Source organism: Zootoca vivipara, chromosome 2 (assembly GCF_963506605.1).
Source record: "Zootoca vivipara chromosome 2, rZooViv1.1, whole genome shotgun sequence".
Lineage (NCBI taxonomy): Eukaryota > Metazoa > Chordata > Lepidosauria > Squamata > Lacertidae > Zootoca > Zootoca vivipara.
Window position 1 is genome coordinate 70370729 of NC_083277.1, and position 25865 is coordinate 70396593.

Here is a 25865-nt window from a genome sequence, read left to right on the forward strand (position 1 = left end):
CTTAGATACAAACTAAACACTCTAATTTTAAAAATACGCTCAAGGTGACCAATTCATTATGAAGGAGAAGCAGGCAATTGGATCCTTCTCTGGGTCAGAGCCCTTCTCCAGTTTCCCAATGGAAATTCACCCCCCCACACACACACACACACTGTTTACCTCCAGAGATGCAATTGGCAGTAGCAGTTTAGGGGATAAATATCACCATGGCAGGGCGCCGGACAATGTTCAGAAAGAAGCTGTTGTAAGAATCTAATCTGGACATAGCTGCCAAGTTTTCCCTTTTCTCGTGAGGAAGCCTATTCAGCATAAGGGAAAATCCCTTTAAAAAAGGGATAACTTGGCAGCTATGAATCTGGATTGGTGCTCCATATGAAGTGGCCAGCTGAAGCATACTTTTTACAAATTTAAGGTAATATACTATGTTTTTTGGGCTGTGCGGCTAACCAAAGTCAAAGTTTGGTTTTACCTGTAGATGACAAATCTGCCTATTGAATGAGACATTTCCTTGAATGTAAATGTGAAATGTATGACAGCATTATGCAAGCTTTTGCTTTAACAGTTTCCTGTTTTTCTTTCTATTTATTTACAGAATTAAATACAAAAACGCATCTAAAAGCAAAAGGACATTAACGGCGGAAGAAGAAAATTCAGTGATTATAAAAGGCACAACTTTCTGATCAAGCTACATACCCTATTATGAACTAAAAAGTACCTAGACATATCCTTCAATTTACTTCCAGAAAGGACTAATGGAAACACTTTTTCTATAATCAACTTATTTATTAAAAGCACATTCATTTTTGTGAATGTAGATACTGTATATCCCACTGTGGGATCTCTGCCAGTAATTGTACGGGTTACAAGGAACAATATCCGAAAAGGTAGGGGCAGGGAAAGCCTGTTTGCCATTAGGACTGTTGGCAAATGTCCTTTTTGTAAGATTAAAGCATGCTTGAAGTTCTAGATGGATGGACTGACTTTACTATTTGGTTCATTCGGTGCACAATGGCAAAAAATGAAACATGTTATTGAATTTAAATATTGTTAAGTGTCATCACCCAGCTTGGGGTGCTGCTTCTGTTCAGAAAACCTGAAGCTTGAAATGATGTGGATACTAAATACTACACAAATGATTTTATGCACTGCTTATGCTGATTTTTAAAAATCAACATCTGTTTTAGAAATGGAGAGGTGGTTTTCATGTGCAAAACATTGACAGTCTAGTTTTGTTCGCAAGCCTACTTATTTCAGATGTAGTTTTAAATAATAACCACTAGATGCAGTTGTTTGCATCTGAGAATGATGCCTTATTTAGGCTTATATTTATTTTTTAAGGATTACATTGCATCTGTAATGCATCTCTTTCAATATTCCATTAGTCAATTTTTCTATAAATTGCCTCTAATTCTGAAAGGCATTGGAAACTAATACATATCTGTATTTCCAAATAATTTGGTTTTTTCCCATCTCTGCCTGAAATGCCTTCAGTTACATACTAGGTATGTAATAAAGTTACTTTATAATGCAGTACCAGTCAGGTGCCTTCAGCTTACTTAAAGACATAACGGTTGCCTTTTGCGAACAAAGTGCATTATTTTAAATGAGTATCATGAATGATAACAGCAAGTCTCGTGTGTGAGCAATTGTGTCAAATCTACCAAGAAACACTACCCATTACTGGGGAAGGAGTTACCTTGATTACATTTGTTACTTTACATTATGACACAATTTAAAAACTATGATACAAATATGGTGCATTTTAAATAGTTTGATATAAAGTCACATGATATTGTATTATTGTTTGAATAATTTGTTAGCTGCCTCAGAAGTTTTTAATGACAGAAAGGTGATACATATATATATCTTAATATAAATAAAATGTGATTTTTGTAACCAGAGTTGCTAGACAGCGCTTACTTCTGTTAACACAGCTGTTTGCAGACATTCCATAAATTGTGATAATATGTGAAAGTTATCCTATGAATGTAAAATTCTTCCCCGTTCTTCCCAAATGCTGCTCACGCCAGTTTTGACTGATGCCTACTGTAAGGCTGTCCATGTGATGGTAACATATACAGGGCCAATTTTGGTACCTTTTGAGTATAAGTATTCTAAATAAATGATAAGGAAGACTGTGAATTTCCCAGCACTCAAGTTTCTGAGTTTCTTAAAACTGGCATTCTTATTCCAGAGAGAGCAGCTACCTACCATTCTTATTTTATTGTGGAGATAGGAACCTGCAGAACGGTACCCAGAAGGTCACTGCAAGATGTGTCAGAAGTCCTTCACTTGTGGAGGATGGGGCAATGGCAAGTGATGTAGGATGTTGTTTGTGGAGTTCCTCAGCCTGCAGAAACAATCTGGCCTCCACCTGATACCTTTTGAGGCCCACCTTCAACAAAAACCCAGGATTCCAGACTAGTCAAGCTGGCCAGCATCCTCTGGAGTACTTAACATTTCAAACTTCTTAGAGTCTTAAAACAGAGGTGTGGCCTGCCAGCTCTTATAAGGACAAATAACAGTGCCCACAACTCAGAATGCCTCAAAAGAAGCACAAATGGAGACTCCTGAATATAGTACTGATGACATGACTCTCAAAAATTAATGGAGCGGATGGCTGAGATATTGGACAAAACACTGGTAGAATTGAGGACCTACACTGAGGCGGAATTGAGGAGCTACATATTTGGCAAGTGTATCATTCATGCCACAAAATGACTTCTTGTAAACTCCTGAGCTGTAGCAGGCAAGTTAAGATTTCTGGGGAAAGTGAACTTGGTGCAGGTAGAGACTTCAGATAGTGGGCATTGGATTCCATTCCTAGACACAAACTGTGTTCTTTGCTGTACAGTGTGGCAGGCAAGCCACAGCTAAGCAACGATGCAAGAGGGAGGCTAGGAACTGTCCTCCGTGACATTGGTAGAGGAAGGGAAGTGGGGATGCCCTCCCAGCAAAGCTCTTCCATTGCCATCACATGAGCCCAAGGCAGTTCTATTCTGTCCATGGTATTTCTTCCTGTCCTTGTAAGATGTTATCTCTCCCCCCCCCAATTGTTGCTGTTATCTGTCATTCCTTGGGCAGAGCTGATATCGCATTGTTCCAGAAATTTCTCCATCGCTCTATCCCGTGCTTCATTGTTTTGCACCAAGAACTTTTAACAACAACTGCAAAAGTCACTCTGTCCCAGTAAATAAACAGTTTTCACAATTTTTCCTCTCAGCCTGGGAAGAAGAGTGGTCCATCAAACTGCACATGACTCAATAAAGAACCTTATCAGTTCCTTGGCAGCTCACAGACTCCTTTCATCCTTCCTTCCAGCTGAAGATATACAGCCAGTTATCCTTCCAATTAAATTAAATTCCAAGTCCTCTTAGCGTTATTCAGTTCACTTCATAGATAATAAAGGATGGGGAAGAGTCAGCTCTAAGTTTCCATCGTAAACCTTTTGCAAAATTGAGCTTCCCTCCATTTTTTCCTTTATTTTTTACTCTCACACTTCCATTTGATGTTATATTCCATATTTGTAATCTCTTTTCTTCCATCCTGACTTGTACAAATACCGGTATAATTTGAACTAATGTTCCGAGGAGGGTTGCCGAATCATGAATGTAGAGAAGAAAACATTAAATAAAGAAACCATAGGATCCCATCCTCCGCCCACACACACGTCTTTTGCACCAAATAAGTCCTTGCAGTTTATTCTGCAGTTTGTGATCTCATCTCTTCTAGCACATGCCTGTACTTTAGTCCAATTAAGCTCTAATTATCAGGAGAGGCTTTGCTTCTAAATGGCGGGGTTGGAGGGTTTTCAGCAGGTGAAGTGCTTTGTCATTCAGCGCCTCCCTGCCCCCCACATTCCATGCTGGAGCAAGAACCTAGACGAACTGCGAGTGAAGCCCATTCCTCCCTCCTTCCCTGGGGGTATTTGCATGGATAATTATCCTCAATCATCCTTGTTTTTCCTTCGCCTACAATCTCCCGCTGTTGTGGGGGCTTCCTCCATTAAGACAGAGAGGAACCGGAAATGTATCCCTCACCAACTTCCAGCCCTTTTTACCAGAAGATGTTGCACAAGTCTCATCTTCATACCAGGTTTTTTTTAATAAAAAAAACTTGTTGAATGTCTACTTCAGTTTCTAATGAATTTCTGCAACTATTAAAGGCACAGGACACCTTCAAAGAAAAAGATTGGCAAGCCTATGCATCCAGCGCTGAGCTACAGGGAAGTGCACTCATTCTGTCAACACCAGATCCCATAAAGCCTATTGTGTATTTAATATCAGCCAGGAGGGAGAAGAGCCACTGTATCAAATCAGGCCATTGATCCATGTAGCTTAACATTACTATGATGGCAGTGGTTTTCCAGGATTTCAGACAGGAGCCTTTAGGCCTACTGAACCTTACATGGCCAGAAAGGAACTCTTTATAAGCCTGAGACCCAAATGGCGAAATCAAATTATTACATGCAGTCGGTGGCTTTTGTATCAAACTTTGATATCCATCTGATTTCTGGTCATTGCATTTTTATGCCTATGTTTTGCATCTCAGTCTCTACACATTTCTTAAATATATCTTTTGTTCTAACCCTTTATGGGGCAGTTCTGTGAACACTGTATTTTCTTCCTAATTCTTTTTTTATTCATTTGCTTTCCCCCTGTTTGCGGTTTCAAGGTAGGTTCTGGGTGGAGGAGAACACAAGGACAGGAGAAAAGTGTTGAAATGGGGCTAAGGTTAGCATTTTCTTGCCAACAAAGGTCAGATAGATGTCTCTTGAGAAGCCCACAAGCACAGCTTGGCCTGCCCACATAATTTTCTCCCACGCATTGGGTGTTCAGAGATACTGCCTCTGGATTTGGAGGCTCCACTCAACAGCAATGTCTAATGCCACTGACAATGGCTAATGCCACTGTCCTGGAAAGCCTTCTCCTCAACATCAGTTCTGTAGAGCTGGGATTAGTTGCTCTGTTATGAGGAAACGACACTTTGCGGATGCTCAGGAATTATAATCTTTATTATAATTTTCCATCACCCATTTTCCATCATGCCCCCTCTGAAATGCTAAATGTTGTTTTCTTTATTACATTTTGTATATTGCCTTGAGATATGTATAGGGTTGCCAGACTCAATAGAGGACAGGACTTCTGTGCCTTTAATTGCCCTGCTCTCTTTTGAGTCTGGAAACCTTAAAGAGAAACCAGCAGACCCTTTGTTTAATTTCCAAGCAAAGGGTCTGCTGGTTTCTCTTTAAGGTTTCCAGACTCAAAAGAGAGCAGGGCAATTAAAGGCACAGAAGTCCTGTCCTCTATTGAGTCTGGCAACCCTAGATATGTATGTGGAAGGTGACGGATAATCATCATCTTAAATTCAGTTTCCACATTTCCAAAGCAACTTGCCATTTTAAAAAAACAACCCATGAAAATTAGTCAGCATTTTAAGACAAACGTATCCTAATAAGCAAATTTATGTATGCAATTTTGGTGAGTGTACAAATTTTTGCAAGCAATTTCCCCTAATGCATTTTTGTACATGTTGAAGAACTGCATTGCAAAATTTGGAGAAGTGCAAAATTCGGAGAAGAGCAGAAAACACAGACATGTGTTTCTGTTCAAGCACTGGTGTGAGAAGCAGGTATTTTCCCATTCAAGTGCAAACAAAAGCAAATTTAATAGATGAAGAACACCAAGAATTATGTTTGTGAACATGGCAACCTTGTTTGCCCATGGCTGAGCATAAGTGATAAAAAGAAGTTTTGAAACTAGCCTTGAATTGAGGTATACACTTTTGCTTTCTCAAACTACTCTTTTCCTCCCTTTTCCCAGCCTCCTTTTTTCTCTCTCTTTCATTTGATGTTAAGGTCTGAAGCAGGGCAGAAAGAAAAGTGAAAGCAATAGTAATATGCTTTATGTTCGAACGGCAGTCTCAGGTTTGACTCCATTTGTTATGGAAGATGGAAGCATAACAGAGAATGAGCCTTTTAATCATCTAGAAATTGCCCAAACCTGTAAGTTCAGCCATGATTGCAGTTGCCAGCTGTCCCTGTTTATTCCCCACCCCTGCCTGACCAGCTAAAGGATATTTGAAGACTGTTGGGGGAAAGAAACAATGCCTTGGCTCATATTGTGATTATTTGTGTGATACTATGGCTGCAAAAGGAAACAAGCATTATTCTAGAGCTGGAAACCATCTTCAAAAGCTCTGAACCAGAAGAAGCTCTAAAAGGTAAGTTTTGTTTTGTTTTGTTTTGGTAGATCCAGAAATGGGGAAGGGGGGAAGAGCAGGCAAGCTTGAAAGCCTGACACCCCCTCCCCACTTGCTATAGTTGGAGGCCTATCCTTGAGACAAAATAATTTTGTGATGCTCAGAAGCTAGCTCATTGTTTCCTGATGTTCAGGTGATTCTAACCACAATGTGACGGTCCTTTTCCTCTTTGGATTCTTTCTTCCTGTAATCTAATTGCATAGTGTAACAAGGGTATATAGTGGCCAGAAAGCCTTTGTCACTGTCTTTCTGTTTTTCTTTGAGAGTATGTAAATCATTTTCTGACCTGATGGGTTTTTTTCAAAGTGTGTTCATTTGCTCTGTCTGAACACACACACACACACACACACTCACTCTCTCTGTGTGTGTGCTTCAAGTGTAAGAGAGAGGAGAGGCTCATCCATACTGTTGTATAATATGGAGAGTAAACTTCCTGTATTTCTATTAATTCCCAGTTGTCCATATTACATTCTCCTCCTGCCGTCCAACACCATTCCCTCCATCAATCTTGATTTTCTCTCTCTCTTTTTGGAGTATCCTTAATATGAGAAAATCCAGCTGGAGAGATTTTATCATCTGTTGTTGTTGTTTAGTCGTTTAGTCGTGACCCCATGGACCAGAGCATGCCAGGCACTCCTGTCTTCCACTGCCTCCCGCAGTTTGGTCAGACTCACGTTCGTAGCTTCGAGAACACTGTCCAACCATTATCATCTGTAGCTTTAATATTTTCCTTAACATTCAAGTATGCAGCATTCTTGGCCTTTGTAAAGTGATTTGAGCAGCTTGTCTGATCAGGCACCTCAGGTTTTTGCTTCTTTGTCTATGTGACTTACAACTGCAGCGAGGCATTTGCTTCAGATTCTGAATCGTGGCTGGAGCGGTGCCTAAAGTGCAAGGACAAATCTCTGTAGGCTGCAGACACATGTGTGCAAGGCTAAGGCCACTGGGACGAAAGCACGAGAACTGTCAAAACTGCACCAAAAATTAAAAGGCTGGTGGGGAAGGGGTTAAGCAGCCTCTTCTCTCCACCCCGCCCTCCACTTTTCTATATACGTAAATATTTAGAACTGTTCCCTCCAGATGCTGCTTTTCTTTTCTCAAACCGGCTGCCAGGGCTATCTGACATTGTATGTTAAAGGTTCTGCTTTGCTCCATGACCTCTCCCTTGAAGCAAAGAAATATCGCTTGAGTATAAAAAGAGAAAGCCCAGGCAATCTGCAAACAAGTGAAAGTGGGCGCAGTGGCAAGATTACTGGCTCTTTCTAGGGAAATGTCTGGAGTGTGAAGATTTGCAATGTTTTGCCTGAGGGTGGATTTGGGATTCTTCCTCTCTTCGTGTAATAAGGGTAGCTCTGCTGGCTGGAGTATTGTGTGTGGTGTTAATTTGCCTGTTGTGCTGCACACTAGCACAGTGCAGGGTGTTTTGCATTGTGCAGAAAAATGTCCCAATAAATCACGATGCCGGCATTCTTTTCTAAATGACATTATAGTGCTGAGAACTGTGCTGTGTCTTGTGTAAAATTACTACTGTACTGTGTTCTTTCAACTCAAAACACAAGGTGTCAGACACCACAGAGCCCTTCATCTGTTTCCAACAAGCTTTATGATTAGACATATTTTAGGGGTAGGTCATTTGTTATCAATTTTAGCGATTCCCCCCCCCCTTTTTTTCATTTGCAAGGAAGCATTCAGTCCAGAGTAGGTTTCTCTCAAGCCCGAGTAATGGCTTCATTCTCCATTGGCAATAACGTTTCCAACAGTCTGCTCATCAGTAAACAGTAGCAAAACATAACAGCTTTAAGTAGTTAGAAAACAATTATTCTCCCTAACATACACCAATTCTCTAACACACATTATCCAGTGTTTTTGTGCAATACGCTGTGAAACATGTAACTCTTTTGAAAATGGAGCATCACATTTGCTTTTTTTATCAGAACTCTTCTGTTTACTAGAACTAGAGAAAAATACTGGGATTATTTATTTTTTTGTTCTGGCATTCCAAGTGGCTTTAGATGAGGGGCAGCCAAGATGAGGCCCTCAAAATAGTACCCATCATTCCTGACCATTTCCCATGCTGGCTGGGGCTGATGGGAGTTGTGGGTCATTTCCAGACAACCTCCTTCTTGAACATGCATCCTGATTTATTTGCACAAAGTTTGCAGGGTGATGGAACATTGGCTGTTTAATGAGCATTCAGTCTGATTTGTTTGCAGGGTGGTTGTATGCTGTTGCACCAAGAAAATCTTATCCCACACTTTCCAGTGCATTTTAGTGGCACTTTCCTTATTGCAAAAAGTCTGCTTTGAATTTGCTGGTATGTGATTTAATCCCCCCCCCCTGGTCTGAAAGTGCCTATAGTCCAAAACTATGTAGACTGCCCCTGCTTTCAACCCCATTAGCTCAACTCAGTCATCACACTACACCACGGTTTGTGCTAACTATCATGGTTTGAGTTTGAGACCCATTATGGTGTGGTGGTTGGTTAGAGCATCAGACTGGGACCAGGCTTCAAACCCACGCTCAGCAATGAAGCTCACTGGGTGACCTTAGGCCAGCCACTTCTTCTTAGCCTTACCTCCCTCATAGGGTTGCTGTGGGGATTAAATGAGAAGGGGGAGACACGTGTATGCCACCTTGAACTCAAAGAAATAAACATACAATGGGCAAACTGTGGTGTGTGAGTAGGTGTAATGATAAACATGCTTGTCTGCTTGCACCAAGTACCTGAAATCTGCAACAGCACTGCAGTCACCCAGTTTTCTGGGCTTTGTGAACAACTGCCCACTAACTAGCCTCTTTTCATGGAATGATAAGACCTCTGCATTCTGTATACAAAAGGAAAAAGTGTACCTATACTGCGCACCAAAGAAACTTCAAGTGAGCATTAAATCGAAGAGTGTGTGGGTTGTACTTAGCACAGGCCCTCCAGCTGTTGTTAAACCATCATTCCCATCCTCCCCAAACACTGGCCGTGTTGGCTGGATCTGATCGGATCCACAGGATTCCTCACCCCTGATGTAGCATGATGCTTATTCTGCGCTCAGCAGATGAGCATTCTTCTGTCAGCATGCTCAGTGAAACAGGGGCACAGTTTTGCCTCACCTAAAAAAATGTTGTTTAGCTGAAGTGGCTAATTGGAGGCAGCTGCTGTTTTCTCCCAAGTGTTTCATAACAGTCCTTGCTTAGTGCAATCTAAAGTAAACAGGAAGGATTCTCTTGTTGCATTGTCACGCTGGCGGAGGCTACAGCCTGGAGAGGCTAAATGCTGCTGCACACAAACACTCATTTCCTCCACAGATACTGTCGCCTCCATGTAGCAGTAAGCTTTATATATACCATCATGTGTTTGGTTCGGTAGTGGGCACTGCCGGGAGGACGGATGGCTTTTCTGTGATAGTACAGCAAAAGAAGAGAGAGGCACATGGTGGTCTATGGGGCAGTTCTCCCACATGTTGAGGAACTGGGTATCAAAATGCATATGGTGAAAAACAGGCCTAATTGCAAATTGGCAGAAAAACCAGGCAGGAGTTACAGAACCTTTCTGATTAAGAAAAGCTGCTTTAGTAGGTTGTCCGGCTAGATCATTCTGCAGATAACAGGCAGCACATAACAATATCCCACAAAACATAGATCAGTGTGGGTTCAGAGGAGAAGCCTGGTCTGGATAGGGTGGGCCTAAGGCTGGAGGACTTGCAGGTGGAGAAAAGATGCCTTGAAATGACATGTTCTCCCCTCCCCTATTCTGAAGGTAGAGGGAATGGGGTGGGGTGGGGTTCCTAGATGTTGTGGTTAGAGTTAGAGGTGTCTTTAAAAAAATCTATAAATATATCCATCTGGCATGCCTCCCTGGAGAGAGCATTCCACAGGCATGGGGCCACCAATGCGAAGGCCTGTTCTCTCATTAATGGTTTTGCTTTACTGACCCTGTGAATTTTTTTGCAATAGAACAGTAGACCAACACAGGAAGCTGGCTTTTAGCTGTTGTTGTTGTTTAGTCGTTTAGTCGTGTCCGACTCTTCGTGACCCCATGGACCATAGCACGCCAGGCACTCCTGTCTTGCACTGCCTCCCGCAGTTTGGTCAAACTCATGTTCGTAGCTTCGAGAACACTGTCCAACCATCTTGTCCTCTGTCGTCCCCTTCTCCTAGTGCCCTCAATCTTTCCCAACATCAGGGTCTTTTCCAAGGATTCTTCTCTTCTCATGAGGTGGCCAAAGTATTGGAGCCTCAGCTTCACGATCCGTCCTTCCAGGGAGCACTCAGGGCTGATTTCCTTAAGAATAGATAGGTTTGATCTTCTAGCAGTCCATGGGACTCTCAAGAGTCTCCTCCAGCACCATAATTCAAAAGCATCAATTCTTCGACGATCAGCCTTCTTTATGGTCCAGCTCTCACTTCCATACATCACTACTGGGAAAACCATAGCTTTAACTATACGGACCTTTGTCGGCAAAGTGATGTCTCTGCTTTTTAAGATGCTGTCTAGGTTTGTCATTGCTTTTCTCCCAAGAAGCAGGCGTCTTTTAATTTCGTGACTGCTGTCACCATCTGCAGTGATCAAGGAGCCCAAGAAAGTAAAATCTCTCACTGCCTCCATTTCTTCCCCTTCTATTTGCCAGGAGGTGATGGGACCAGTGGCCATGATCTTGGTTTTTTTGATGTTGAGCTTCAGACCATATTTTGCGCTCTCCTCTTTCACCCTCATTAAAAGGTTCTTTAATTCCTCCTCGCTTTCTGCCATCAAGGTTGTGTCATCTGCATATCTGAGGTTGTTGATATTTCTTCCGGCAATCTTAATTCCGGCTTGGGATTCATCTAGTCCAGCCTTTCGCATGATGAATTCTGCATATAAGTTAAATAAGCAGGGAGACAATATACAACCTTGTCGTACTCCTTTCCCAATTTTGAACCAATCAGTTGTTCCATATCCAGTTCTAACTGTAGCTTCTTGTCCCACATAGAGATTTCTCAGGAGACATATGAGGTGATCAGGCACTCCCATTTCTTTAAGAACTTGCCATAGTTTGCTGTGGTCGACACAGTCAAAGGCTTTTGCATAGCCAATGAAGCAGAAGTAGACGTTTTTCTGGAACTCTCTAGCTTTCTCCATAATCCAGCGCATGTTTGCTATTTGGTCTCTGGTTCCTCTGCCCTTTCGAAATCCAGCTTGCACTTCTGGGAGTTCTCGGTCCACATACTGCCTAAGCCTGCCTTGTAGAATTTTAAGCATAACCTTGCTAGCGTGTGAAATGAGCGCAATTGTGCGGTAGTTGGAGCATTCTTTGGCACTGCCCTTCTTTGGAATTGGGATGTAGACTGATCTTCTCCAATCCTCTGGCCATTGCTGAGTTTTCCAAACTTGCTGGCATATTGGGTGTAGCACCTTAACAGCATCATCTTTTAAAATTTTAAATAGTTCAGCTGGAATATCATCACTTCCACTGGCCTTGTTATTAGCAATGCTTTCTAAGGCCCATTTGACTTCACTCTCCAAGATGTCTGGCTCAAGGTCAGCAACCACACTACCTGGGGTGTATGAGACCTCCATATCTTTCTGGTATAATTCCTCTGTGTATTCTTGCCACCTCTTCTTGATGTCTTCTGCTTCTGTTAGGTCCTTACCACTTTTGTCCTTGATTATGGTAATCTTTGTACGAAATGTTCCTTTCATATCTCCAATTTTCTTGAACAGATCTCTGGTTTTCCCCATTCTATTGTTTTCCTCTATTTCTTTGCATTGCTCATTTAAGAAGACCCTCTTGTCTCTCCTTGCTCTTTTTTGGAAATCTGCATTCAGTTTCCTGTATCTTTCCCTGTCTCCCTTGCATTTTGCTTGCCTCCTCTCCTCCGCTATTTGTAAGGCCTCGTTGGATAGCCATTTTGCTTTCTTGCATTTCCTTTTCCTTGGGATGGTTTTCGTTGCTGCCTCCTGTATAATGTTACGAGCCTCCATCCATAGTTCTTCAGGCACTCTGTCCACCAAATCTAAATCCTTAAACCTGTTCCTCACTTCCACTGTGTATTCATAAGGGATTTGATTCAGATTGTATCTTACTGGCCCAGTGGTTTTTCCTACTTTCTTCAGTTTAAGCTGGAATTTTGCTATAAGAAGCTGATGATCTGAGTTACAGTCAGCTCCAGGTCTTGTTTTTGCTGACTGTATAGAGCTTCTCCATCTTTGGCTGCAGAGAATATAATCAATCTGATTTCGATGCTGCCCATTTGGTGATATCCATGTGTAGAGTCGTCTCTTGTGTTGTTGGAAGAGAGTGTTTGTGATGACCAGCTTGTTCTCTTGACAGAACTCTATTAGCCTTTGCCCTGCTTCATTTTGAACTCCAAGGCCAAACTTGCCAGTTGTTCCTTTTATCTCTTGATTCCCTACTTTAGCATTCCAATCCCCTGTAATGAGAAGAACATCCTTCTTTGGTGTCATTTCTAGAAGTTGTTGTAGGTCTTCATAGAATTGGTCAATTTCACTTTCTTCAGCACTGGTAGTTGGTGCATAAACTTGGATTACTGTGATGTTAAAAGGTCTGCCTTGGATTCGTATCGAGATCATTCTGTCATTTTTGAGATTGCATCCCATTACAGCTTTTGCCACTCTTTTGTTGACTATGAGGGCCACTCCATTTCTGCTACAGGATTCTTGCCCACAGTAGTAGATATGATAGTCACCCGAACTGAATTCGCCCATTCCCTTCCATTTTAGTTCACTGATGCCCAGGATGTCGATATTTATTCTTGTCATCTCATTTTTGACCACATCCAGCTTACCTCCACTCATGGTTCTTACATTCCAGGTTCCTATGCAATATTTTTCTTTACAGCATCGGACTTTCCTTTCGCTTCCAGGCATATCCGCAACTGAGCGTCCTTTCGGCTTTGGCCCAGCCGCTTCATCAGCTCTGAATCTACTTGTACTTGTCCTCCGCTCTTCCTCAGTAGCATGTTGGACGCCTTCCGACCTGAGGGGCTCTTCTTCCAGCGTCATAACTTTTATATGCCTGTTGTCTTTGTCCATGGAGTTTTCTTGGCAGGGATACTGGAGTGGCTTGCCAGTTCCTTCTCCAGGTGGATCACGTTTAGTCAAAACTCTCCACTATGACCTGTCCATCTTGGGTGGCCCTGCATGGCATAGCTCATAGCTTCTCTGAGTTATTCAAGCCCCTTCGCCACGACAAGGCATTGATCCATGAAGGGGGGCTTTTAGCTATGTGCTTGTAATATATATGAACCAGCAGGTGGCAGCATCCAACCAGAATTTGTTTGTAGTTTGTGCATGTGGGTCAAACGTCTTCTGCGGGTTATTTGAGTGAAACAACCCATAATCCCCTGTTTGGAAACAATGCCAAGGGTCAATGTTTGCTGCATGCAGAGGACCATGATACCCTGTTATTAAACATTGCTTACCTGTTATATGTGAATGAGGCCAGTGTGTGCATGTATGTAACTGAACACAGCACGTCATGCATCTGGACTGCATTCCATGAGAGCTTATGGCCTAGTAAGTCTGTTAGTCTTCAAGGTGCCGCAAGACTCATTTTTAAATTTTCCTTCAATATCTTGTTCTCAGAGTGATCAACCATATGCTTGTGGGGAAACCCACAAACAGGACCTGAGTGCAAGAGTGCTCTCCCCTCTTGGGGTTTCCAGCAATTGGTGTTGAGAAGGATTACTGCCTCCAACCATGGAGACAGAGCGTAGCCATGTCTGGTAGCCACTGATAGCCTTATCCTCCATGAATTTGTCTAATCCAAATTCACTGCCTCCTGTGGAAGCAACTTCTGCAGCTTATGTGCTGTGTGAATAAGTCCTTTATTTTAGAGTTTGTAAAAGACCCCAAGGGACATCTAGTCCAACCCCTGCAATGCAGGAATTCTTTTGCCTGATGTTGGGCTTGAACCTGCAACCCTGAGATCCTCAAGCTCTGCCAACTGAGCTGTCCCAGGTGACTTCCAGTCTCTTAGGTATCCTGGTCCTGAATTGTTTAGAGTTTGAAATGTCAATAACAAACACTTGAATGTTGTTTGATGGCTGATTAGTAGCTGGGGCAGATCTTTCAACCCTGGTGTAATATGTGCAAAGCAGGGTGTTCCACTGAGCACCCTGACAGCTACATTTTATACCAACATCACCTTCTAAACCAACAGGAGCACCCTGAGTGTGGATCACTGTGGAAATACTATATTGAGTTGTAGCACCAGAACCAAATTCCTAGGATCAGAATGTGCTCAGCCTCAGAGGCCCCTTGTTCCTTCATTCTCACTATTTATCCCCACTGTTCGCAAACACCATGGGAGACGCCAGGGCTGTGTGTCCTCTCAGCCGGCTGCCAGGCGATCTCCACCTCCGGTGCAGCGTGAGATAACAACCCAGCCACTTGGTAGATCTTGCACTTTAAAAAATAACAAGCCTGAAGTCTGCCCACCTTTGCTATGAAGGGAGAGGCCCAGAAGAAAGGAACTTCCTGTGTGATTTGCACCTTCATCTGCTGATTTTGGTGATATAATAAGGAGACAGACGTCTGTGAAGTCTGTTTCTATTTCTTAAAATGTGCCTTAAAAGTATACCTAGTTGTGTGCAATTTCTTTCCTGCACACTCCCCCCGTGCCCCACCTATCTTTTGTGCTGAACACAATACTTGGGGAAGCCTGAATTTCTCAACAACTTGTCGTTTCTCTCCTTCTGCAGAATCTCCCAGAATGATAGCATTTCCTATTTATAGGCTTCTTTGAACTAAATATGTTGAAATATCCAGTAAGTGTTACATTTGAACAGTGAGCTACTTTTGTGGAGAGGGACTGTAATAAAAACCAAAAACAACATCAGTGATTCATGGAGGGTCACGAAAGCTCTATAATGTGACCTATATTAGGAATATTCTACAGGCGGTGGCAATCAGCAGTAGATAATAAATTGGTCTTAAAGTACTTTATTTTAAAACATGACAGGCTTGGGTTGCAAGAGAGTGGTAGGCTCATGGTGACCCAGTGGGTTTCAGGGCTGAGTGGGGATTTGAACCCAGAACTTGCACGTCCAAGTCTGTTGCTGTATTCACTGCAGCTCACTCTCTGTTCCTTTAGTTCTTCTTTGTGGTGTAGTACTTAGTGTTGTGGTATGGAAGCTGTACTTCTCAGGATAGGACAGGGCTGTGCAGAATTATTAAAACAGCAGAGAGCATTATTGGCTGCTCACTCTCCACCTTAGAACAAATCTATACCACCAGGTGCCATAGGAAAGCACTAGTCATATCAAGAGATCCAACGCACGGGTCACTGTTTCTTTGAGCTCCTGCCATCAGGACGGAGATATAGAACAATGCAGGCAAGAACGAGCCGTCTCAAGAACAGTTTCTTCTCTAGAGCGATTTTGGCCTAAAATGGAAAGTCTGGACTTTGCTCCATCTGGTACGCAGGCTGAGACCCTACCTGCCCGCAGACTGTCTCACCAGAGTAGTGCATGCTCTAGTTATCTCCCGCTTGGACTACTGCAATGCGCTCTACATGGGGCTACCTTTGAAGGTGACCCGGAAACTGCAATTAATCCAGAATGCGGCAGCCAGACTGGTGACTGGGAGCGGCCGCCGGGACCACATAACACCGGTCCTGAGAGATCTACATTGGCTCCCAATACGTTTCCGAGCACAATTCAAAGTGTTGGTGCTGACGTTTAAAGCCCTAAACGGCCTTGGTCCTGTATACCTGAAGGAGCGTCTCCACCCCATCGTTCAGCCCGGACACTGAGGTCCAGCGCCGAGGGCCTTCTGGCGGTTCCCTCATTGTGAGAAGCAAAGCTACAGGGAACCAGACAGAGGGCCTTCTTGGTAGTGGCGCCCACCCTGTGGAATGCCCTCCCATCAGAGGTCAGAGAGATAAACAACTACCTGACATTTAGAAAATACCCAAAGGCAGCCCTGTTTAGGGAAGTTTTTAATCTGATATTTTAATGTATTTTAATGTGTGTTGGAAGCCGCCCAGAGTGGTGGTGGTGGTGGGGGACCCAGCCAGATGGGCAGGGTATAAATAATATATTATTATTATTATTATTATTATTTATTAAAGAGTGGATTTTTCCTGGTTTAAAATCTTTTTTTTTAAAACATACTTTTTATTAATTTTACAAACTACAAAAAAAAAAAACGGTACATACATAAACACCTTTTCCACCTCCTTCCCACCCACCCACATGGATCCTCCCCTGCCACAGAAGTATCCCATGTAGGTGAACAGTCAGAGATGGTCCATTTTATGCTTGGATTTCTGTCCTCCTCCCCCTCCCCTGACCCCAAAGCCCCCCCCCCTGCCACCAGGGAGCTCCAGCAAACCAGGGCAGTACGCAGGAGGACATCCATCCAACCATCTATTGTCATACCAAAAAAAGAAAAAAATTGAAATTGAAAAAATTGAAAGAAAGAGCAAAAAAAGAGAAAAAGAACAGTACAAAACAGAAAAAAAATTTCTTACATTCATAATTGTAAAACCATATTTTGTGGGCTTCCCCTCCCCCCCCTTCCCCGGTTTTCATCCCTTTTTTATCATCTTTAACAGTTTCTTACTTTATAAAAATACACCTTTATATCTTATACAACTTATAAATCAATTGTTATCATTTTCACCTAATGTTCAAATCACTGAAAAATCAAACTCCCATTTTATCTTCCCGTGCCTAATTTTTACTCCCTCTATAAGCCTCCATATTTTCACAATTTTCCAAAATCCATTCACTTTTAAAACTATAACTATTCTCAATTTAACCTTACATCCCCGATTACCGGCTCCACCCCCCCAATCCAGCAAATTCCATAATCAGCAGACCAGTTATAAACCTGTTAATCCATCCTTATAATCACAACATCACTTTCCCTTCACCCCACCCCCTGTTTACAGTCTTTTGCCATCCAGGCCACCATACAAGACCCCTGAATTTCTTCTCTTCTCTGCATATTTTTTCCTTCTTCCCTGTGGGTGTTCTGGAGTTCCAATAATACCAATCGTGCCCCCCTCAAATGCAGGGCACTCCATCCAACTTTTTGTAGAGTAAAGTCATCATTTTTTTCGTGGTGTGCTTCATTTTGTGTTGAATCATCACAGTCCTCATCTTCATCTTTTTCTTCCAAATCACAGTCACCATCATTGTCATTCTCACATTCATCTTTTTCAGTTTCAAAAGCTTCATCTTCTAGAAAATCATATTCTGCCATCACCATCTGAAATTGTTGCTGTAACTCTTGCCGTTTTTTCTCCTCTTGACATAGTTCTATTCTTGTTTCCCACATTAAGGTCAAAACAGACCGCTGGAACTCAGGGGAACACTTTTTTGTTGACATAGTTCAATCCTGCCAAGGTCAAAACTTGTCACGTGGGGTGGAATATGATCACAGTTTATTTTCTCGACTCCATTTTAACAAGCTGGCTGCATTCTTCAAGTCTTATTGACAATAAAGTTCGAACTCACATTTCACAAACATTTAAACCAAAAAAGAATTTCCACAAAGTTCAGAAATACAATGAAATAAAAATTGACTTATAAATCCTGATCAACTCACTGGGTTGTCTGGGCTGCCGGCTCCCGAGGAAAAGAAAGGTTTTTCTTAGTCTTTACCTCTTGCTGCAGGGCACTCACAATCACAGTCTCTCTCCCCTTTCACCCTGCATTTAGGGGAGATTCTCTTTGATGCCTTTGAGGGATCCTTTTAAGTTAAGATCTTCTGTTTACGGCTTCGGGTTTCTGTTTACTGTCTCTTATGTTACCGTGGGGGGGGTGGCTTCCTCTTTTCCCCCTCTCTCCCAAATCCAAATTGCCTTAATTTAAATTCCAAACAATCCAAATTACTCACAGTCTATTCATTTGCTAATTATTCTTGGAAGAATTGGCCGCCTCCACTTCCCAGACTCGCAGCTTTGCGCTCTCAGAGCAGCAGTGTCAGCCTGTCCGCCGCGGTTCACCTCCTCGCTCTCGGGGGCTTAAACAAAGCCGATCCGGGGAGGAGAGAGCCCGCTTTTGGCGCCGCCAGGCAAAATCCGTCCCCAAAAAGCTCGATTTGGGGCTTTTAAGGAGGTTTTGCTTCGCTGGAGCAATTCCCTCCACCTCTGAAGCGCTGAGGTCCGCTCCGCTGATCGGACCCCCGTCTGAGCAAAGATGGCGCGGTCAACCGGAAGCCCCTGGTTTAAAATCTTGGCCCTGTTACAGGAGGGCCATTCTCTATATGCCTGGGTGGGCAGGCATGAGCAGGAGTCACCTAGATGTCTTCTATATTACTCCTTTGATGCCCTAAAATCTGTGCTGAGTTTGTCTTTGTTTTATTTATAATACACCAACCTGTCCTTCCCCATCTGCATTGCACACTGGTCCCTGATTATTTCAGCAAAGGGGCATTGATAATGGATCCCCCCCCCCATGAATCTTGTGACAGTGGGTGCTTCCCATCTGACACCAGTCCAGTGGGTGACAGAATTGCCCCAAGGGGAGCCCCTGTTGAGATGTGTTGTGCATACTTGCCCCACCCCCCAGAAAGTCTATAGTAAATGTTGTACAATGTGCGACACCAGCTGTGTGGAGAAATCACCACTCTCAAAGCCAAGGCCAGCTCTTTCTGCCTTCCTTAAACAGCTGCTGTGGTATAGAGAGCCAGCGCGGAGTAGTGGTAAGAGGGTCAGACTGGGACCCGAGAGACCAGGGTTCAAATCCCCACTTGGCCATGTAGCTCATTGGGTGACTTTGGGCCAGTCACTCGCTCTCAGCCTAACCTGCCTCACAGGGTTGTTGTTTTGGAGGGACTTAAATGAGGTGGGGGAGAATCATGTAAGAAGAAAAATGTGGACTGTAAACGCAATAAATCAGGCATGTCCAAATTCTGGCCCGGGGGCCCAATCCGGCCCACCGGTCGGGTTAATTCGGCCCCTGCGACAGTTAATTTCAATCCTAAAAGAAGCTCAACAGCTTTAATCCTTAAAAAAAGCTGAACAACTTTGAGGAAAAATCCTTTAAAAAAGCTGAACAACTTTGAGGAAAAATCTCAACAACTTCAACCCCCCCCCAAAAAAGCCCAACAAGTTTGGTCAGCCCTCACACATGTTCTCTTCATCAAATCTGGCCCTCTTTGAAAAAAGTTTGGACCCCTGCATGAATAAGTAAGCTATTTCACTCTGCACAAAGCACCATTTCAATGGCTCTGACAGTTCAGTGACTTGAAGCTCTCAGATCCTATGTTAACCAAGTTTGCTGTCCTCAAGAATAACTGCTCCACCCTTTCTTAGAATCTGGAGATTATTTATCAGAAGGGAGCTAGAGCTGCCATGGGTGCTATTTATCACTTCATACAGGAGGGTTCCTGGCTACAGATGAGGATTCTCTCATTTTTATTCATTAATATATGGTTAAGTATAGCTATTCTTCAGCATCCTTTATAAATTTATGATTATGTATAATCTTTTTACCTTGCTGGTTCTTAGCATTCTTTTGATGTGCCCAAATAACGGTTGCCAAAGTTACTGTCTATAAGCATGCTTCTGCTGGGAGGTCATGCACTTGGGCCCAGTTACAGAAATGGATACAAAATACCAAGAAGATTGCATTTTAAGACAATGGGAATTTCATGTATTTCAAGGCGATGCAGGGCTATCACATCTTGGGGGTGGGGGGGTGGGCAAGAATGATCCCGCAGCCTTTGCAAACTTTATGCCCTCCCATGTTCAGCTGAGTTCCTGAAGATGGCTAAAAGCCCACTGTGCCTCTCGATAAAAGGTCCCTTTTCTGCCACCTCCTTCACTGACCTCCTACCATCTATTCATGTGCTGTAGCTGTGAAGCCCTCGCTGCTTCTTGATGGCAGCATTTTGATAGCTCTGCCTTCTGGTCCTAAGGTCTGGAGAGTGCAGGCGTCTCCTGGCCTTTGGACCTTAGCCATTGTTGGTGTGAGTAAATTTGCTAATGCCAACGTAGGTCAAATTCCAAATCTCTTGCTGCAAATGGGACCAGGCATTATCTTCTATATGTCTTCATGGGTGGCATAAGGTCAATTAACTGGAAAGGTGCAAAACCTGCCTTGCCACTTGCTACGGGAAGAGGTAATATACCGGTACTTTCTGCTTTATGTGCCAGCCTTATCAGAGCGGACCTTTTTATCGGCACGAAAGCCTTCGCTCTGCTGCTTTGCGTGTTGTCTAGTTTTCCTTAAGACCGGCAAGCTTTATTATAACCTCATGGCGGATTATAATAAACACACTTGGAATGCCTGCTTGTTTCTGCATGCAGGTGAGGCTGAAAACAAGGCACTGTTTTCCCCCCTTTGTGAGTGTGCAGATACTTGATTGTGACTAGTTTTGGGCCTTTGCCTAGGAGTCATCCATGCGGAACTGACTAACCCAGGTCAAAAGCAGACATTCTCCTCAGGGCAGTAGTAGAGGTGTACAAATATAGTGTTTGCTCAGCTGGTTGGACACGTAAGAAGCAGGAAGGCAAGCAAATGGGCAGGGACTTGATAGAAGTACAGTATATACTAATTTTGTGTGGTGTGGAGAATTTAGAATTTGGGGCTACCTGGTGAGGCTGAATTGGAAAATTCAGGTCAAAGAAAATAAAACGCTTTTGCCTAGCACATAGGAGAACTGTGAAACTCATTGCCACAGCATGTAGTGATGGGCACCAAATTGGATGGCTTTGAAAGAAAGCTGCTTATGCGAGCTGCACATGTGTAACATGGCTCTGTTTAAAACAGTCAGAAGGTTTAGAGGACAGACATTAAGAGAAAAAGAATATTCTTGAACCTTACATGTGATGCTGGAAAAAGGAGAGGAGGAAAACAGTGCAATTTGTGGCCAGAGTAGTGTGATGAGATGGAATTTGATAATTCAAAGTAGGGTTTTTAGTGTGGTTGCCCCCGTTTTGTGAAACAGGATTTCTGTTGAAATATGGCAGGCACTCACCATTTGCACTTTCTATAAACAATTGAATATTTTTTTTCTTCTGACAAGCTCCCCCAGCTGAATGAATAGGTTACTCGCCCTCACTTTGTACTGCACTGTTTTTATTATGTTTTGAACATCACCCTGAGATACACGTGCGGAAGGTGAATGTGATTGGTACATGAGACAGGATACATGAGACAGGATTTTCTGCCTCTGGTTTTGTGACATCCCACAATTATCGTACTTTTCCATGTATAAGACGGGGGGGGTTACTATAAAATAATAATCAAAATCGGGGGTCGTCTTATACACGGATAGTGCAGATGGGGGATTGGCGATTGGTTGCAGCCGCGAGCAGGAGCTTGTCAGCGGCGATTGTGTGTGTGATTGGTGGCTGCAGCAAGGGCTACTTTGGATTGGCTTCTGCTGTGGCAACTGGGCATGCTATTTCCGGCTGCTGGTGGAGAGTGGGAAAATGCTTGTCTCCCCCACCCCCACCCCCACCACCACCACCAAAAAAAGAAGCTGAACAACTTCGGGCAATCCTTCCCCCCCAACAAAGCTCAACAACTCTGGCCATTTCCCCCCATTTTCTTAAATTGGAGCCCTCCAAAATAGGGGGCATCTTTTACACTGGGGCGTGTTATGCACGGGAAAATACGGTAATCCACACATTTCCAAATGAAACCTAAAAAAAGCATTTATTTAAGTGGCAATTAGTCCATTTGCATGGCACCTTTTAGTTTGCATGGAACTCACAAACACACCAATGGTGTAAGATGTCCCTGATATTTGCAGCTAGCATCATATAAACCTTAGGGTGCTATCATATCCCTTTGATATGCATCCCATCTATATGCATTCCAATCACATGCATGGAAGTTGCTGTACCATTCCCTACCTTCCAGCTAACATTTTCTATCACAATTAGGCTTGTCAGGCCTTGTTTAATTGCACAAAACCTGTTTTTAAGTGTAGAATAAAATGGATGTGTTCCAAGTTAGGAATACTTAAGGAAGAGGGCTTGATTGGTTTAACAATAGCATCCATTTGGTAGCTATTAAGGCTGGCAAATGCATCATTTCCGGAAGTGGGGAACCTGTGTCACCCTCCTGATGTTGCAAAACAACAACTCCCATAATCCTGGATCAAAGGCCATGCCGGGTTGAGCTGATGGGAATTGTAGTCCAACAACATGGGCACAGATTCCCCTACTCTAGTCCATATAACTGCAGAAATGCAGCAGACATTTTGCACCTGAACCTCCTGAAATTTGAACCCTGGCTATTCAGGGATGGCAAGCAAGAAAGTAAAACAATTAGCTCTGTGGTTAAATAATTAAAGAATAGGAAATGTATTTGTTGATTAAACATCTCTGATACTGTGGAATGGACTTTCATTTGCAAGTTAATGATTCCCCATACACAATCAAGATAAAACAAAGACAGTCCCGGGTAAGGTGATAGACTGCCACATTATCCTCTCTTACTACTGAAAAGTATTAAGTTCATTCACCCATGTTGGAAAAAGAATTGAAATAAACAGTGTGAGGAGTTGGGAAGTGGGTGTGATCTGAGAGCATCTCCTCTCTGAGGCAGACATACTTGTAGGTACCGTACAGACATTATAGCACTCGCTTAACATTTCCAGACATCTTTGCTATAGATGTAACTCCTGGGAACACTCATGTCAGTTGAAAGTAGTAGGAAAAGTGGTCTCAGTTGAAGCAGAAACACTTACTACTGTGTTTCCCATATTATAAGACACCGTCTTATATTTATTTTACTCAAGAAAATAAGCCTATGGTTGGGGGGGGTGTCTTATTTTTTTATTACTGTAAGTACATCCTTACTGTTGGCTCAGGGCTCGGGGCACGCAGCAAACCGCCTCCTCCTCCTGCATTGCTGCTGCTGCATCCCGGAGGCAGCCTGCAGAGGAACCGGTCTGCAGAGTCAGCGCCCAGCAGTGCCGCGCTGGATTGAGGAGGTGGTGCTTCGTGCGGCACTGCTGGGCGCCGACCCTGCAGGCCGCTTCCTTGATCCGGCGCTCTGCACGGCACTGTTCGGCGCCGACCTGGCACGCTGCCTCCTCGATCTGGCATGGCGCTGCTGGGTGCTGACCCTGAAGGCTGCCTCCTCCTCCTGCCGTGGCCGGCGTGCTGGGTCCCGCTGGCTGGCTGGGGCGCTTGGCAGCCTCGCTCCGTGTGACACAGAGGTATGTCTTATTTTTGGGGTATGTCTTATATTTCACAAATCCTTAAAAATCCTGCTATGGCTTATTTTATGACTACGTCTCAAAATAGGGAAAACACGATACATCTAATTGAATAGTCATTGAAAAGGTTTTTTTTTTGCTGCTGAATAACTGCCCAATTTTGCATCTCTGTGAAAATAAATTGTGGGTTGATTTTAAATTTTAAGTTGCTATTATAGTTGTTGAATTTGCTGAATGTCTTTGATATGTATCTTTAGGATAAATATTGTATTGGCTGGGGTTGTAAACTGATCCTTTTGGGGTGGGGAAAGAATTGTGCATAGGGAAGAGTGAAGATGCCACTTTTGATTTTTTAGTTTCTCTCTCTTCCAGTCTCAAGTTCAGTTTTCCAGATCAGTTTGCTTTTTTAAAAAATGTCCTCATGAAAATTAGGTAGCATTTTACTGCAAATTTCTCCTAACATACACATTTTTGCAAAGCAACTATACCTGGCACAATGCATTTTTATGTTATTTCTAGTAATATATGATTTTTTTAATGCACACTTTACCCTAGTATAAGCATTTTGTGGACATTACTTAGAGGGATAATTACAGTGCAAGATTTGGGCAACTGCAAATTTCAAAGGATGACTTAATAAATTTGCATATTATTTCAGAAAGTGGAATTTAGGAGTCTTTGCCTTCCAATGTGAACTGAATTGAATTTTTCTCTAGTCCCTAGTGTGCACCAGACGGGCAGATGTAGCATTCCTGTACTGAATGATGACACCTTTTAGGGCACAGTATTATGCTGAAGATCCATTGGCATTATGGTTGTAGGATTTGGTGTTGAAATACCACCACCACCACCAAAAAAAAAAGTCAGAAAGTACACGTCATGTATCCTGTTAGTATGTCTGGCTGTTATCCAGAAGGTTGGTGGTTCAAGCCCACCAAAGGATAGCTGTGGGCAGGATTCCTGTACTGTAGGGGGTTGGACTAGATGACCCTTAGGATCCCTTCCAACTCTCCAATTCTATAAGTCTATAATTCTATATGCCTGATGGAAGAGCCACTCCATCAACAAGGATATGTTGCCAGAACAGCCAAAATGGGACAGAACTGTGGGCAGGATGTATTTGTTTTTCATTAAATGTACACACACTAACCAGAATTGTATGTCTTTTTCAACAACCTCATTCACCCAAACACAATCCTTACTTTTGATTGAAGCTTTGCTTGCTGTGGTTATTTGGTACTCTCCCCCAGAGCTGGGATTGACCAATCGATTGGTATTTTCCCAGGGTAGACTCATTTCTTGCTGCATGCAAAGTAAATTATATGGTGCAATATTATGGTGGAAAAACCATCTGAACAGAACTCCACTGACTCATGTACTCCATGCCTCATGCTCTTCGCATTCATGCAGGGGGATTTTAACATCTAGCTTTGAATTTTGATTCTAGCCATGTGGAAGAGAGCTCAACATCTTCAGGGACGGTTGCTCCAGACAAACCATGATAGCCGCTGTTTGTCTTCCTAAATGTGTTACAGGCTTCCATAGCCACATGCTGTGTAGTTAATAGAAGTAAAAGGCTTCTTTAATTAAGGAAATATTCCCACATCCTTGCCCAATAGCCAATTCTTGTTTCATAACTACTTAGTCCTGTGCTTACAGCGAAAATAAAGCAGTAACAGCAGTTGCATTTGTTTTGCCACTTAAATTATATTGCTTAAACAAATTGTATTTAAAAAAACAAAACAAAAAAACAACCACCCTTCAGTTAAGGGAAAGATGTCACAAAGACTCCACTTGCATTTCATGGCCTTTCAGCTCCACAGTTTATAACCCCAGTTGCATGTCCATGTATATACCAGCAAACTAAGTATAACCATGCATCCAATAAAATAGGATCTAGACCACAAAAACATTGGCCAGCACAATCCTAGAGTATTTATGTAGAAGAAAGTACCACTGAATTCAGTGAGACTTACTCCCAGTAAAGTGGATACTTATTGGAGCAGAGCTGTCCTGTGAAGGCCAGGGAGTCTCTCGTGGAGGAACTGCTACCGGTACTTCTTAAGAGACCATTTTTTTATCTCTTTACTTTTGGGCTGCATTATTGAAACTTTTGAAAGCTGCTTTGCTTTGCTGTGGAAAACACCACAAACCCCTTTTACTGTGTTTGTGAGAGCTTTGTGAGCTTTAATATGACGAAGAAGAAGAAGAAGAAGAAGAAGAAGAAGAAGAAGAAGAAGAAGAAGAAGAAGAAGAAGAAGAAGAAGAAGAAGAAGAAGAAGAAGAAGAAGAAGAAGAAGAAGAAGAAGAAGAAGAAGAAGAAGAAGAAGAAGAAGAAGAAGAAGAAGAAGAAGAAGAAGAAGAAGAAGAAGAAGAAGAAGATGATTTGCACTGGGCCTAGAGCTGATGGGGTGGCTTCTGCCCACTTTTATATTTAGTCTTCTTTTTGTTACAAATTTCCCTTCCCTTATTTTCCCAGTGT

At 42.8% G+C, this 25865-nt stretch overlaps 2 protein-coding genes across 4 annotated transcripts in view; both read left to right on the forward strand.

The window, feature by feature from the left end:
- Positions 1-4984, forward strand: part of LOC118080344 (organic cation/carnitine transporter 2) — a 32126-nt gene extending 27142 nt beyond the window's left edge. For both annotated transcript variants that reach the window (XM_035105412.2, XM_035105411.2), the window contains exon 10: positions 593-4984. In XM_035105412.2, the coding sequence (XP_034961303.1) occupies positions 593-680 (88 nt within the window). In that variant the 3' untranslated portion in view covers positions 681-4984. The remainder of the gene's footprint in view (positions 1-592) is intronic.
- Positions 4985-5848: 864 nt separating this feature from the next.
- RAD50 (RAD50 double strand break repair protein) overlaps positions 5849-25865 on the forward strand; it is a 133125-nt gene continuing 113108 nt past the window's right edge. For both annotated transcript variants that reach the window (XM_035105403.2, XM_035105408.2), the window contains exon 1: positions 5849-6222. The gene's annotated coding sequence lies outside the window, so the exon portion shown is untranslated. The remainder of the gene's footprint in view (positions 6223-25865) is intronic.